This window comes from Crocuta crocuta, unplaced genomic scaffold (genome assembly GCF_008692635.1).
Source record: "Crocuta crocuta isolate KB4526 unplaced genomic scaffold, BGI_CrCroc_1.0 scaffold331, whole genome shotgun sequence".
NCBI classification, from domain to species: Eukaryota; Metazoa; Chordata; class Mammalia; order Carnivora; family Hyaenidae; genus Crocuta; species Crocuta crocuta.
This window is the reverse complement of record NW_027531015.1, coordinates 399917-415487: the sequence shown is the minus strand read 5'-3', so window position 1 is coordinate 415487 and position 15571 is coordinate 399917. Positions and strand designations below refer to the sequence as shown.

General features: G+C 36.3%; 1 protein-coding gene across 1 annotated transcript; it reads right to left on the bottom strand.

Moving 5' to 3' along the window:
* Window positions 1-80: 80 nt before the first annotated feature.
* EXOSC9 (exosome component 9) lies at window positions 81-11238 on the bottom strand. The gene is made up of 12 exons (XM_077770885.1): window positions 11098-11238; window positions 10709-10803; window positions 9887-10006; window positions 9671-9773; window positions 8661-8798; window positions 6782-6864; window positions 5490-5622; window positions 4230-4318; window positions 3595-3741; window positions 2635-2816; window positions 601-679; window positions 81-224 (listed from the first exon to the last, which is right to left on the bottom strand). Exons 1-12 carry the CDS (start codon window positions 11161-11163, stop codon window positions 140-142), a joined length of 1320 nt encoding a protein of 439 aa, XP_077627011.1. The 5' UTR covers window positions 11164-11238; the 3' UTR covers window positions 81-139.
* Between the last annotated feature and the right edge of the window lie 4333 nt (window positions 11239-15571).

Here is a 15571-nt window from a genome sequence, read left to right as displayed (position 1 = left end):
CAAAAGGCTTATTTTAAAGCATAATGTAAAAAACTATTATGGAATTGAATGGACTTGTGAACAGAAAATTACCCAAAGCACTGAATAAATATCCTTTTAATAGTTATATACACAAATATACAACTATGTTGAGCTTCAATTAGCAACTCTTCTTTTTCCTCTTTTTCACTGGCTTTTTATTTTTACTTGGTGCTTTTTCTTGTTTTGCACTGATGGTTTGTGTTCTGTAAATAAAATAAATTAACATAAATTAACAGTTTACTAACAGTATTAGCACTACAAGCTGATACCATGGATGGTTTGCCAGACTCCTAATATTGTGCTCATTAATTTCGGATTACCAAAATAAGTGGCCTTATTTTTTTCAGTAGAATATAGAACACTTGCCAACAATGAGAATAAAATACAGTATTACTTTAAAAGTAATCCAGTTTTATAGAATTAGGTCCTAATGTTTTTAAATCTCAGTTTGAAGAAACCACAGAAAGAACAGCTGGATTTCAAATTAAAAGGGGGTGTCTATAGTAGGATAAGATGAGACTAAAACCAGAGAAGTCTTGAGTATGTGTATACATTTGAAATAAATCAGAAACTTGTTACCTTATTTTCTTTGGATTCTTGTCTGGTTCTAAAATGATCATTTCTTCTTCTTCACTGTCTGAGAGTACTATAGGGGCATCTTAAGAAAATGTTAAGAAAACAATATACATGATCTCTTGGAAATTTTCCACGTGGATTTATGTCAGCAGTTCTATTTCTATACAAATAGCTCAAACTACTCGGAGTTGAGGCTTACAGCACTAGTTGGGTTTTTCCCTTCCCTGAAGTAATTCCTTGGAGCTCTGAAAAATAACACGTAACTATTTCCTAAAAATTCTGTAATTACATGACAATTGCATTTGTACAATGTAGTTGCATTACATTTAGTACATGTCATAATAGAAGGAAAAATTTACATAACTTTATTATAAACAACACAGGAAGGAAAATACCTAGAAGCAGAATTAATGGGTCAAAAGGCATATACATTCTAAAAGATATTTTTCTGAATCCTGCAAAAATACTGTTCTAATTTATACCCCAAAAAATACGTATATGAAGAAGCCATCTTCCTAGTCACCCTTGCCGATGGTGATATTTTTAACACTGCCTAATACAGTAGTCTGAAAACATCCCCTTTTGCCTTGAATTTTCCTTTATTATTTGAGTATTTCCTTTATTTCTCCTGTGCCTTAGTTCATGAAAAATATAATGTGAATTTAACCCTTTCCTAATTGGCACATCATATCAGGTCTTTATGAGTTTACAAGTAGTTTCTTTGTGTTGACCTGCTTCAGAAAGGCTTTACCTGCTTTATCCTCCCAATTATCATAGGTCCACTTTTGATTATTCAGCTGAAAATATTACTCTTCAAAGCAGCAACTGATTGTTTGCCACTAACCTTATTAATCTTAGAAAAATATTTCACATATAAAGAGGCATATGCGAGGATGCCTACTGTAGCACTAGAACAGAAAGTGGTAACAGAAAATGATAACATTTTTCAATAAGGGAATGATTAGGCCAACCTAGTTATTGTCAAACCTACAATTCTATGCATTTAAAAACGTAGCTGATCTATATGTAACGACATGAAATTCCAACGATTCGTTCACAGTCCCTGCGTTCAAGCAACTTAGATAGGTGTACAAATACAGTAAATATCTAAGGGTCCCAATCAATGGGGATTTTTTGTTTCCTTCAAAAACCCTAGCAGGCTCTCAGTGATGTTTACAGGTAATAATTTCATTCCTTGACGACAGGCAGCTATGCCTATTACATACCTAAACAGTATCGCCTTAACTATTTTTTTCAGCCAGATTTAGTAAATGCACCCTTTAGTTCTCTGCCTAACTTCCTACATTCAACCTTGTAGGATTTGTTTTTACTACATTAAAAAAAAAAGATTTGTGATTTTTAATGCAAAAACAAGAAACTGGCTTTCCTAAGCGTAAAAATAACCACAGGTTAAAAACAATTTTCTCCAGTTCTACAGTATTCCAGGTAATTCTAGAATTTTGTGTATTCTAATATTGCTCTGATACAATAGCCATACATGGCTACTTAATTTTATATTAACTAAACTTAAAATTGAGAATCACTGTGTCACAAACCACATTTCAATTGCTCAGTGTCCACATGTGGCTAGTAGCTATTATATTTATTCAACAGTATACATACAGAATATTCCTGACATTACAGAAAGTTCTATTTGGACAAAACTACTCTAGTAGATGTTGGCTTTTTATGTTTGAGTCTAGAAACTACAAAAGAAAAAATAGCATATAGGAATGAAATCTTGGAAAAACGATTTTCCTCTGAATCTGGCCCAGATATAAATACTAAAGAAAAAAAGAACGAAACATTATTAAAAACACCACTACATACCAAAGAGTACTACTACTCCACAAAGACATGCACATTGTTTTAGAAAAGAATTGAGTAATATTGTAGTTTAGCATCCACAGTTTAACTGAAAGTTAAATCACAAAATATTTAGCCCCTCTAAAAAACTGCTAATATAAAAATAAGATCCCTACAATAGGAAGATTCACACGTATTACATAAAAGCCAGAACTATGAAGTGTTACCTACCTTGACTTCCAACATTGGAGACTTCTCCAGTGTCCATTTTTATACTATCAAGAATGATAGCTTCATCACTGCCACCTTCATCATCCTCTTCCTTCTCAGAGTCTTCAAGATCACCCCACGAGTTTTCTATTCCCTCTCCAATTTGGGCAGTTCCAGGAGTCCAAAGCACAGGTTTAGAAACACTTAACAAGTTAAGAAAAACTACTGCTATTTGACGCAGTGTTGAAAAAGATGAGAATAAAAGTTTTAAGATTGAAGTGTTCCTCAAGTTTGTACGAAAAAATTTTACTAATAGCTATACTATGGGATGGCTGACCAATAAGAAAGAAAAAAACGTGTAACTCAGGTAAGATTTTAAGGAAGCAATGATGAGAAATATCCAGACATACTGGCTTTTAAGGGTTGTACTAATAAATTTGGCAAATGGATGAATAAATAATTTCCAAGAACAATGTGTAATAGTATACAAAATGCCTGACCATGCCGTTGAGATTAAAGAACAATTTTCCAGGGGCACCTGGGTGACTCAGTCAGTTAAACATCTGACTCTTAATTTCAGCTCAGGTCATGATCTTGTCTCAGGTCATACATAATCTTGGTTCATGAGTTCAAGCCCCATATAGGGCTCTGTGCTGATAGTGCGAAGCCTGCTTTGGATTCTCTTTCTCTTGCCACTCCTCGGCTTCCTCTGTCTCAAAATAAATGAACAATTTTCCAAAGGAAAATAAAATGTTGTGAACTGATTAAGAAACATTTCTTGTTTTTGTAGGATAGTTAAAGAGGTGGATGTTACACCAAGGACTTAATACGATTAATCACTGTCTGGTATCTTAAATGCTTTCTCTAACAAAGCATTGTTTCAGAAAACAAACTTCAGTATGCACACCTTTCCATATACCTAATAATGCCAAAAGTGATGTGATTCCTGTTACTAAAAAAAAAAACACCCAATAAAGATACACTTCTGAAGGAGGTTCAGCTTCGGCAATAATTTCTTCTGCTTTCTCTTCCACATCAGAGGTATCAATAGGGGCCTTTTCCATTTTAAATGCTGTGATTCTTTGGCTTGCTATAGACTCTGCAAAGCCAAACTTGCCACCTTCTTTCCTGTATGGGGTTTTTTTTTTTTATTTGGGGGTGAAGAATAGTGAAAAGGGAGGAATGAGAGATGGAAGATCAAACAGGAAGGGAAAAGTTAACCATTTTATCCTTTTGATGGAGGAGAAATATTAGAGAAAAGCTATTTGACTAACTTAACCTCACCAATTTATTATGCTTATCAAGAGAAATAAAAAAGTTACTATAATTACCATTTACTAAACCATGTGCCAGTCAAGTGCTTAAAGTATATCATTCTCGAATCCTCAAACCAGCTCTACCAAATAGGTATCACCTTCCATATTATAGAACACTGAAATGACGAGTTATAGATCTTGCTAAATGTCACACGGTAGGAAGCAGAGTATATATATTCAATATATAAGGTAGATGGAGTATAAAAATTATATGGTTACCCTTGTGCAATAAAAGTCCTTAACAAAAAAAATCTATTAAAAATAATTAAGACCATTTAGTTCTAAAAAAATTAAACTTACCTAACTTTCTGATCATTCTCCAAAGCCTTCTGTATTAGCTCTGTAATTTCCAATACTTTCACACCAGCTATTTTACTACATCTCAATACCTATTTATAAAAGTGAATTCTGTTATTTAAAAACAACAAACCACATAGCTTTCTCTAACAAAACTATGCACATGAGAACAGTTTTTCTATCTTTATAATGTAAGCCTGACCTTTTCCAATATGAAAATACAATGTAAACACAAATTAATGCAAAATGTGAGCATTTTTTAAAAATATCGGAAGGATTATCACATTAAGGAAACAGACCAAAAGCTATTTAACCTGACAGTGTAAAAGATACCATTGAAAAGGCCACAGACATACATACTCAGGGATGCACTGTCTTGGAATCTCTGGAAACATGGGCCTGGTAATGGTCTTAATAATGGTAATAGAAACTAACATTTACAGCACATTTAATAAATGCTATACAGCGCAATATAGCCATATGTACTTACTACATTCTTTTTTAGAAAGGTGTTGATGGTAACATTATTCCCTATTTTACAGATAAAGAAGCGGAGGTACAAAAATATTAAATCATTTGTAAAAGATCAGTTAGTTTAAGGCAGAACTGGAATTCCAACTAAAGCAGCCTGTGTCCCACCTGTGCTATATGCTATATGTCGATCTATCTTCTAGAAGCCTCCATGTGAATCTGATATGTAGCTGGATTTGAGAACTACTGTTTATTGTACCCAACTTCTGAGAGTAAAACTATCTTTTTACCTTATTTCTACTTTTTTGACACTTTTTTTTTTTTTTTTTTGAATAGGGATATGACTTTCTTTCCTCACTAGAAGGAAAAATGTTCCTCTACATACAAGGGCTAGACTCTGGATGGCCATAAATGGCCAGGAAGGAAGAAAGGAGGAACCCTTTCAGCCACCAGTCAAAGGAATTGAATATTTAATTGAATATTGAAACCAGATTCTAACATACCCTAAAATCAAACACTGAAAATATTCTTGACGGATTTTAGTTAAACAACAAAAAGCTTCTCAAAAGGAGAGACCTACCTATTCTTTTTTTTTGTTTAATTTTTAGGTCTATTTATTTATTTTGAGAGAGAGAGATGGAGAGTGAGGGAGAGACAGAGAATCCAAGCAGGTTCATGAACCACAAGACATGACCTGAGCTGAGCCTAAATCAAGAGTTGGACGCTTAACTGACTGAGACACTCAGGCGCCCCAAGACCTATTCTTAATAAAACATTAATCAAAGCACTAACTTGATCTTTCAGCAGCATTATCCCACCACTGGATTGGATAGTACAAATCTCTCGATGCTTGTTCATGGCAATCACCAGCAAGCCATCCATTACACGTTCTTCTCGTTCATTGGGATCCACCAATAAATATGTACTGAAATGAATGTTAAATGGACATAAGCAAACATGAGGCTGAATGCTCGTCAATTTTAAGATAATGAACATTTTTAAAAGATAGCATTAATAAAGTTAACAGAGTGAAGGTCTGAACCTGTGGATTTGAGTCACTGCAATGGGAAAAGAGATGAGAATTATAGTTTTTATGGATAAAATGAATGCTAAGTGGGTATTAGTAGCTATTACAGTAAAATCACTCAAGTTCATATTAGTTTTATTTAAATATAATCTAAACCTAATGCTATCACTTTGATGAAATGACTTGTGGCTCATTAATAAAAACTTCGATAACATTAATTTGGTTAATTTTAAAGGCTCCTTAGTATCCTATACTCTGAAGTTTTTCCACGTTCTGCTAATGGCTCATTAAAAAATACTGTTTATTTCGTCACTGTCCAATGTTGGTCTTTAGTCACATGTGGCTACTGAGGGTTTGAAATGCAGCTGGTCCAATTTAAAATTACATATATGGCTCATGTTGTATTTCCACTGGACAGCCTACTTCCTGCTAATGGAATTCTATACTACAATGACTAAAAGTTGAAAGCTTTTCTCTAGTTCTATTCATAAAAATTGTTCAAATATCTTATTTATATTTGGTTGTGAAGAGATTTAAGGGTCAAGCTTTCATTACCATTACATGGACCTACAACTCCTTTTTCTGTTGTAGGAAAATTAACAGTGAGCTGTGAAGAAACTAGAGAAATGAAGAAAATTAGATTTTTTTCCCCCCATTTGTGAACCATTCCCCCTGTGACCTGCTGCCATAACACTCCATCTAATATTAATATGCTCCCTCTAACATGCTCCAAAGTCCTCTACCTTCCATCAGTACACAGTAATTTTCACCCCATCTTCCCAAATTACAGCCTAGCACACAGCTCTCCTAACACCTGTACATCTCTAGCACCACCATGCTGCAGTAAATTTATAAGTATTCTATTAAAAGTGTTGTCACTTCTATTGAGAAAGCTCTTTGCCAACTAATGCCCTTACAAAGAAGAAGAAAAAAAAAACCTGTAAGATGCTTTAATATTAGAGGAGGCATTTGTTCACTTGTCCATAGTACATTTGAACAGAACAGAAAAGTTCTAGCTGCATTTCTAATTTCAGCCCATGATAAGAATGAGACCTACCCTTGCTGGAAGAAAGCAAAACTGACACAAATGGGCATGTGGTGGATGCTCAAAGGTACAGGATCACGCTCTTCAGGTGTATACTGTTTGGAAACAGAAGTTTAATGGTTAGTCACTAAACATACAAAAAATATCTTGCACATCAAATATTAAAATAAAAAATGAAATTCCTTTAATCCTCACAGAGTACCTAAGTAACTCTTTTACAATTATGTTTGACTTCGTCACTTGGTCCTTAGAACTTTATGCAGAAATAAAAAAAAAAGCTTTATTGAGATATAAATACCATTAAATCCACTCATTTTAAGTATACACTCACTTTGTAGTAAGTTCATAGTTATGTAACTAGCACCACAGTCCAGTTTTTTAACCTTTCCGTTACTTCTCAAATCTCCTTGAGCCTATCTGCTGTCACTTCTCACTCCTACTCCCAACCCCAACCATTCCATTTAACTGGAATCAAATAATTTTGTCTTTTGCATCAGTTTCCTCTGAAGTTAGCATGTTTCATCCATCTTGTAGTATGTATCAATAGTCTGGTTCTTTTCACTGCTGAACAGTATTCTACTATATGGATACTATATAGATACCACATTTTGGTTTTCAACTAGTTCATGAACATTTGGACTGTTTCTGATTTGGGGCTATTATGAATAATGCTGCCATGAACATTCACATGAAAGTCTTTTACTAGAAGTGTACTACCATTCCTCCTGAGTAGATTCCGAGGCATGGAACTATTGGATTGTACAGCTTGACATTTACGTTTTTAAAAAACTGCCAATCTTTTCCAATGTGACTTTCCATTCTACTTTACTACCAGCAATAACTCTACAGTATTTTTTAATTGATCTTTCTCTTTTACTTTCTTATACCAATTCCCTTATCTCAAGGAACAGGTCTCTATTGTTAATTATCCTTTGTCTCTACTTCTAAGTCTTTTTTTTTTTAATTCTTTTAATGTTTATTTATTTTCAAGAGACAGAGAGACAGTGTGAGCAGGGGAGGGGGGGAGAGAGAGGAAGACAAAGAATCTGAAGCAGGCTCCAGGCTCTGAGCTGTCAGCACAGAGCCCGACGCGTGGCTCAAACCCACTAACTTTAAGATCATGACCTGAGCCTAAGTTGGATGCTTAACCAACTGAATCACCTACACACCCCAACTACTTCTAAGTCTTTAAAGAGTCTCCTCTAGTCTAATGCCTAAAAGCAGCATATGAACGACTGCTCAGAAATTTAGGCATGTGATGTTTCCATTCACAACTTCAAGACTCAAACTATCCACGGTGTACTTTCATTATTCCAGCATGAATTCATATAAACTGAAGCTGACATATTGGGCACAAAAGAGAAAGGCAATGGAAATAATTAAAGTCAAGTTTTCAAAATGTGGCCCTTACACTGGCAGCATCAGTATCACCTAGGAACTCTGTTAGAAGTACAAATTTGTAGATCCTACCCCTATCCTATTCTGAGGGTAAAGTTTAGCATATGTTTTAATAAGCCTTCCAGTTGTTTCTGGAGGACTTTTGCCAGAGAATAAGCACAAGTATCTCAATATGCTGAGGATCATGTATTTTTCACACATGTGGCCCCTAAACATAAGCCAACCATTTCATCTAATGCTCAATCCCCAAAAAAGCCATTTAGTTTTATTCCAGAAAACTAAGATAGGGTGTGCTTTTATTGACACTTTAATACAAGAGATTTAAGAGATTTCAAGGACAATTCTGACCATATACAATTTAGATTTATCAATTAATTTCAGGACGTACCTAATTACCATCTACAATAAGAATTCACTAATAACAAGTTGCCTGCACCTGAAGGTTATTGATTCATTGATAGGAATAAGCCTGGCTCAAATCATGGAAGCTTACCAGGGTTACTTCATCTCCCTGGACAGAGACATCAGGTCTTCGGAAGTGACACAAGGCTACAATTGCAGCAATGCTGGCAGCATCAATAATATTCCCATCATGATTTAATAAATGTAGGTCTACACGTATTTGCCAAACCTGAACGTGAATTCAAAACAAAAATAATCCTAACTGATCACAACCAGTGGCTATATATAAGGAAAAATAATATTGTGTGCAAATTTTTCTCTTGTTGTTAAAACATGCAGTTACTCCTCCTATCAATAAAAATACACTTAGAAAACGATTAAGCTAGGCCAACGTCTCACGTACCAATTGTTCACCTTTCTATGAGTCATCTGACAACAGTAAAATATATACTTTAAATAACTATACAATTAATACTAAGATTTCCCCAACCTCAAAGCCTAAACATGTTTTTACTGTGTCTCCTAACTGAAAAACTGCAAACTCTTAGGTCTTCTTGACAATATTTATAATGACCCTACAAGTAATCCAAAGAGGAAGAATCATATTCAAGGACAGTCAAAAAGATAGTCAAAATACCCTAATGAAGAATAAAGTTCTAAAATCATTATGCAGCACAATTTATTGTGAGTAATATTTCCAGTGTCCATCTACTACTGACTCCCTATAAGCCAATTAACCCTGTATAAGCCAATAAACTTATACAAAAGAAGGATTTAATCTGTTCTTCAGTTCTTCATTCATGAAAAAGGAACATATTACCTGCTTCTATCAACTCACTTAAAGAACGTAAGAAAGCAAATCAGAATATATGAAAAACCACAAGTTCTTTGAATAAGACATTTTTACACACATCCAAGTTGATGCTTTCACCAATGTTTATGTCCCTTCAGAGAGATGATATCAAGTTCTATGCATAGCAGTCATGAACATTTGAAGTGAAGTGAGTCAGTATAAAATTGAATTAACAGAAGCTGAGAATAAAAGTATAGATACAGGAATCCATGAATCAACAATACCAACCCAAGATTATTAGTCCCCACCTTTTCACCAGCAACAACACAGAGAGATTCAGTATCTATACACTTTGAATTTCTTAGACATCTTTCCAAGAGTCGATTCAACTTCACCAAGAGATCTGACTGCCTATGAAAATAGAAATGGGCTAAAGTCATGAAATACAGCAAAAGGCATTGAAACAATAGCTTGCTGTTAGGTTCTCCTCTGGCTAAAGCACCTTTAAAAAAAGATTTAAATACCTGCCAGGTTCAAAAGCTGGAGCAGCCATCTGAGAGAGTTCAAGGTTAAAAAAAAGAATACCTTCTGTTGCCCTATTGAGTTTTGGAGAAACAAGTTCACAGGAAACCTGTCCAAGAACTCTGCAAAGATAAAGTACAAATCTGTTAACTAAATATATCACCTTTCCAACTAAAAATAAAATGTAAAACAGATACCAATTAAGTTTCATTCTTACTCTGAGTGATAACATATTCAGTATGTTATTAGAAGTTGAAATTATGTATAAAATATAATAAAATAGATACAGAAATAAAACATATTGGCATACCTCCAAAAATAACAAGAAAAAACATCACTACAATATTGACTATTCTATAGACTTTTTTTTTTAAATCAATGATCTTTGCTTTTCTAAAACAAGTATCTACTGAACAAGATGGCATGAAAACTTGAGATTTCTTAGTAGTTTTCATATGGCATGGCTGGCTAACATCTGAGCAATATCCTCACAGCTTCCAAACGAATATTAAAAACCTAATTTTCACGGCAGGAAAATGAGAAAAGTAGGACTACAAACTCGGGGCAATTACTGCTGGCTGTCCATATGACTTGAAAAGATCAGAAACTGTGATAATCATGTGACAAAAAATGATTAAAAATTTAAATGCAACTACAAAACCCAAGAACTCTTGCATTAAAGAAAATATTCTTGGCAGCGAAACAAAGCAGTTGTTTCAGCTAAGTTGCCCACAGTACTTAGCTGCTTTGTAAACAACTGAGTCAATAAGGTTCTTTTAAGCTTCTCCCTATTGCGCCTTTGAATAATTTGAATCCTTTGTTACCTTGTTTTCCCAAGTTCCACAATACAGCACCCATAATCTGTTCCAAACGTGATCTTGATGTTCCTATAGTCATAGGTTTGTCTGCCGTCCAGCCGCTGTAAGCACAACATCCATTCGTTTATTCCTTCAACAAATATTTACTGAGCAGCTACTTTATGCCAGGCCTAAACACTTGGGGAAAAAGTGGGATACTAACCACTTCCCATAGGAGAGTGGAAACTGCGTGCCCCAGCACTGATAGTCGTTGGGGNTGGGGGAACGCACCGGCGATTCTCTCCAGCGGCTCCCCGGGCCTGCGACTGCCAGTTCTGCACATCCAAGCCGGAAGGCTGCGAGCGGCCGTGAGACCAGAGGGACCACGCACCGCGAAGTTCCCCGGGGTTATTTACCTTCTTCTCTTCGATGGCGTGGAGTAGGAAACGGCGCTCGCAGTTTGAAAGTGGCGTCTCCTTCATGCTGTAGGATCACGGGACACACTAGCACCGGAATCCGCTTGGAAAAGTGAACTTGATCCCTTCACGCGCCCCAGCTCGCTCGGACGCGCAGGAAATTTACGTCATCAAAACTCGGCGGCTGAAGGTGGGAAAGCAAAGGCTCGTGCCGTCGCTAATGCGCAAGCTCAAAGCAAGGTTGGCGCCCGCGGAGCTGGCTAGATAGGCAAGTGAGTTTAAGGACTCAAGTTTCTGAACGGAAAGGTCTATTTCTTTATCATAACGTGTAGGGAAGACAAGGACACGAAAATAACTATCAAGGATAGAAATTGATATCAAAATTAATATCAGTATAAGGCTTTCACATTTCACCTTTTTTTCAGTTTTAGCAGGGTAGGCTAGACGGGTATTATTGTTATTTTACAGGTGAGGAAGTTGAGATTTAGCCAGTAATAGAAAGCTGCAGAGGCAGAGTTTTTTCAGTAGCATTTTCAGTAGAAAAACGCTGGAATAAACGGGCGTAGGTGGAGAGGAGCGAGGAGAGGAAACTTGAGACGTTGAGGCGGGGTATTGCGGGCTGAAGGTGAAATCTCGTAGACTCGAGAAGTTGACAAGAATTGAGAATACTGCCGTTTTTTTAACAGTGTTAACAACCGCCGCTCGCTGAAACAGAATGAGTTTGTTTTTTCAGTCTCCCCAGTTATTTTAAGCGGATAAACTTATTTGTATGGGCATAAATGAACCGGATGCTCGTGCCGCCAACCATTCGGCTTTTTTGGAGAGGCAGTATCAAGCTTAGTTAAAAGCAGGAACTCCAAACTATGTGGGTTCAAAATCTGACTCTGCCTTTGACTAGTTCTGTGACCCTGACCAAGTCAGCTTTTGTGCATTACTTTACTCATCTGCAACAAAGGAGTATTAAACCTATTTATTATGAGGTATAAAAACGAGTTAATACATGTAAAATGCTTAGAACAGTGCCTGGCCTGGAGTAAGTGCTATTTAAATGTTTGCATAGTATTTTGTTAATATTTGATTCAGAGGTAATAGGCACTGTGACTCTTTTATAGGCTCCATTCTACTATTTTGTCTCTTCTTACACGGTTTTTTTTTCTACCAGAGATACATTGTAGTTTCAGTTGTACCACTTGTAATCCATGTGCTCAATAAATTACTTACATTTTTTTGTGAGGGTCTTTTGTGTCTCAAGAATAATTCATGTGCTACAGAACCGGGGTGGACAAAAATCTGTTCCTCAACAAATTTGTATTCTCTTTGGAGCAGGCAAGCAATAAATCTTAAGAATGTGAAACAGGTTCACATACGAATGCTATCAGAGAATCGTGATGCTATATTAATAGGGGTGATTGCAGAACGAGGTTGTTTCGTAGAGGTGGCATTTGAGTTTAAGTAAATCCTCAGTGATGAGAAGGAGCAGCCATGATATCATATGGAGGAAAGGAAAAGTGTTTGAAGCAGGAGGAGCAACATGAACCAAGAATGAGACAGGATGCACTTTTAACTTGGCTTGGAGACAAGAGTTGTAAAGGAGGAAAGTGGACAGAAATTAGGTCCACATGCTCAGACAGTTGATTGATTTTCACAGTAGGCAAGGGGCTTACAGAGTAGGCCATTCAAGTCCTTTTTACAATGTAAGTTCTTCCATAATACAATTTCACAACAGAACTGACTGACTTCATCGTTTAAATCCTTACGTTCTTTTAGCGGGCATTTACTAATTACTCTTCCTGTCAGAAATGAAATGGATCTTTATTGAGGTAGTCTATCCTTTCCTGGGGAGCAGGTTGGTAGTGGAAATAGAATGGAGTTCAACTTCAGGTAAACTTCAGTTCAAATGGACTTTGGATGAGATAATTTCTGAGCTTCAGCTTCTGTATCTTAGTTTGGAAATAATAATTACTTTGTGTAAAGTTGAAAGAATCTAACACAGTGTTTTGAACAGGATAGCCATTCAAATACTAGTTTCCTTCCTTTTTTGGCTTGGTAAGGGCTTCCCTTGAAACCACCCAGATTTGCCATCTCACATTGCTGTTCTGGGATTGCTGCTTGATTACTTTGCCTTTGCTTTCCTCCACTTTGGTAGAATTTCCACCACTGTTCCCTGTCGGAGGCCGGCTCCGATAGGTCCAGGGGTCCCTAAAGGATGGACGGTGTCAGTGAGAGAGAGAGACAGAGTGAGAGAGCCCCGAGATTCTTTCTGATCACCAGGCAGGCATTTCTGTCCTGTCAGTTTTTGTGTGTTTATTTAAAGGTTCAGCAACAAGATGAAGTCAGAGAAAGGAATTTCTTACAATGGGAGGCCTTTTGTGATAACAGTAGTAGAATTATTCCGACCAAGGAAATAACAGAATGTTCTTAGTGAAAAATAGGATAACATATAGGTCAAATTGTATATAGATAATCTAGGAGTATTTTGTCTGGCTCTCAAGAGGATGAATGTTTCTGAATTGGTTTGTTTGTGGAGACTATCATGGGGGCCCTGAATGGGTCAGTCTTTTGCCCCTGAGTTATGTTTTAGCTACTCCTATCTATCCTCATCCCAGCTGTCAGTATAAGGGAGGATGTTTGTGGAATGTAAGCCTTGAGGAAGGGACTGATATGTTTTACCGATTAGCAAAGATATAGGTAGTAACTATGTTTTGCTCTTAAGCCCAAAATAGGCCCTTAGTCTCAGGGCCAGGCTCAATTGTAATTCTTGTGTTCTTAACCCCCTAAGTCTCAGAACTGCAAGGCCCATAGGAAGAGCCTTTTGACAATCGCCCATAGAGCTTTCATCTAAAATCTCTTTTGTAAAGGCAGGAATATGCTTTTCCTTCTGAGGTATCTGTATTCAGAATATGGATCTGATATGGAATATTGTGAGGCCTGGTCAATACCAGCAGGCTTATATCTAACATGAGCCAATAGTAGCAGAAGGAGATACTAGTTTTCATTTCTCATGGGAGGAGCTGCAAACATTGCCACTTCCTTGCTGTGACTGCCATCCAGAGAGGCTGGTGCGGCTTCCGGCAGTTCCCTACTTTCATTATCATATTAGTGTAATTTTAACACTGAAGTATTTGCCTTTATTGGAGTTAATCCAAAGATATATAATCCATCTCCACTCACATCTACATATTATCACAAAATACGTTTACTTCATTACCTCATTTTTAGTAAACTTTTGAACCACCCAAGGAATCTTTGTTTTGTGTTTTCAGGGGGAAAAAAGTTTTTGAAGTTTGAAAAGAGGTTCAGATAGTGTTGTACATTCTGCTCTTAAAAAGGAATCTATTAGAATTAACGTATTAACCTGGATTATGTCTAAAAATAACCCATCTTTCAACAAAATATTTCAATACACATCTTTTTTTCCCTCTTTTTTGGACATCTGTTGGTTTGTCTGGCCAGCACCTTCTATTTTTTGTAGAAATGCCCTTTCCTGATCCCACATTATTCTGATGTTGACGTTAATGCAGGCATAGGTATGACCAGGCCCTATTAAGCATGGAACCCCTGTCCCTTTCTCCTCATTACCTGTTCACCCAGGCGGGGCTAAACAGACTTCTTTCATCAATTTTCACATGTGAACTCTTGGAGAGAGTAGGTCTTTCCCTCTCTAGGATTATGAACTTTAAGAACTAGTCAAGTATGTAACTGTCAGGGGCCATGTTGCCACCATATGGAGAGAATGTGTTTGAAAATTAAGTCAGACAGAGGTCAGCAAACTGAGAGATCAGGGAGAAAAGCAGAGCCCTTATGTAGAAATAGTTTGCACTAGTTCTTGGACTTTCCATTTGATTAGCCAATACATTTGAATTGGTCTTTGGTTTAGTGTGTCCAGAAGAATCCTGACTACTTCTATTAAAGTATAAAGATCCATGTCTTATTAACCTTTACAGCACCCACTGAAACTGGCAGTGTACCCTGTAAGTCTATTATGGCACAGATGGTGAGAAAAATAAATAAGTGGATAAATAAATGAACAAATAGAATCTTACAATTTTATTTGCCATATATGTCTGCTGCACAATTTGTCTATATAGAAATTGGTTTTCCATAAATTATCCTAGAAAGAAATAATGCAAAATGTTAATTTTGGTTTATCTCTGGGTTATCTCTGGGTTATCTCTGGGATTCTGGAATTTTTAAAAAATTTTCTTCTTTATGAATTTCCCAGATCTTCTCTAAGGCATATGAGTAGCTTTTGTCATCAGAAAAAGTAAAAATAAAAATGTGTTTTCCTTTTCTTGTTCTGACACATTTCACTTTTTCCTTAAAGAGATTTTGCCTTTCAACTACATTTTAACAAAGATATTTGTTGTTGTTTTCAAGACTCAAACTGGAAACCACTTAGTTAATATGTGAAAAGATTTTATGCATTGACAACTGCTGTAGTCTGAATATTTGTGCCCCCCCCCCCCCCCACATC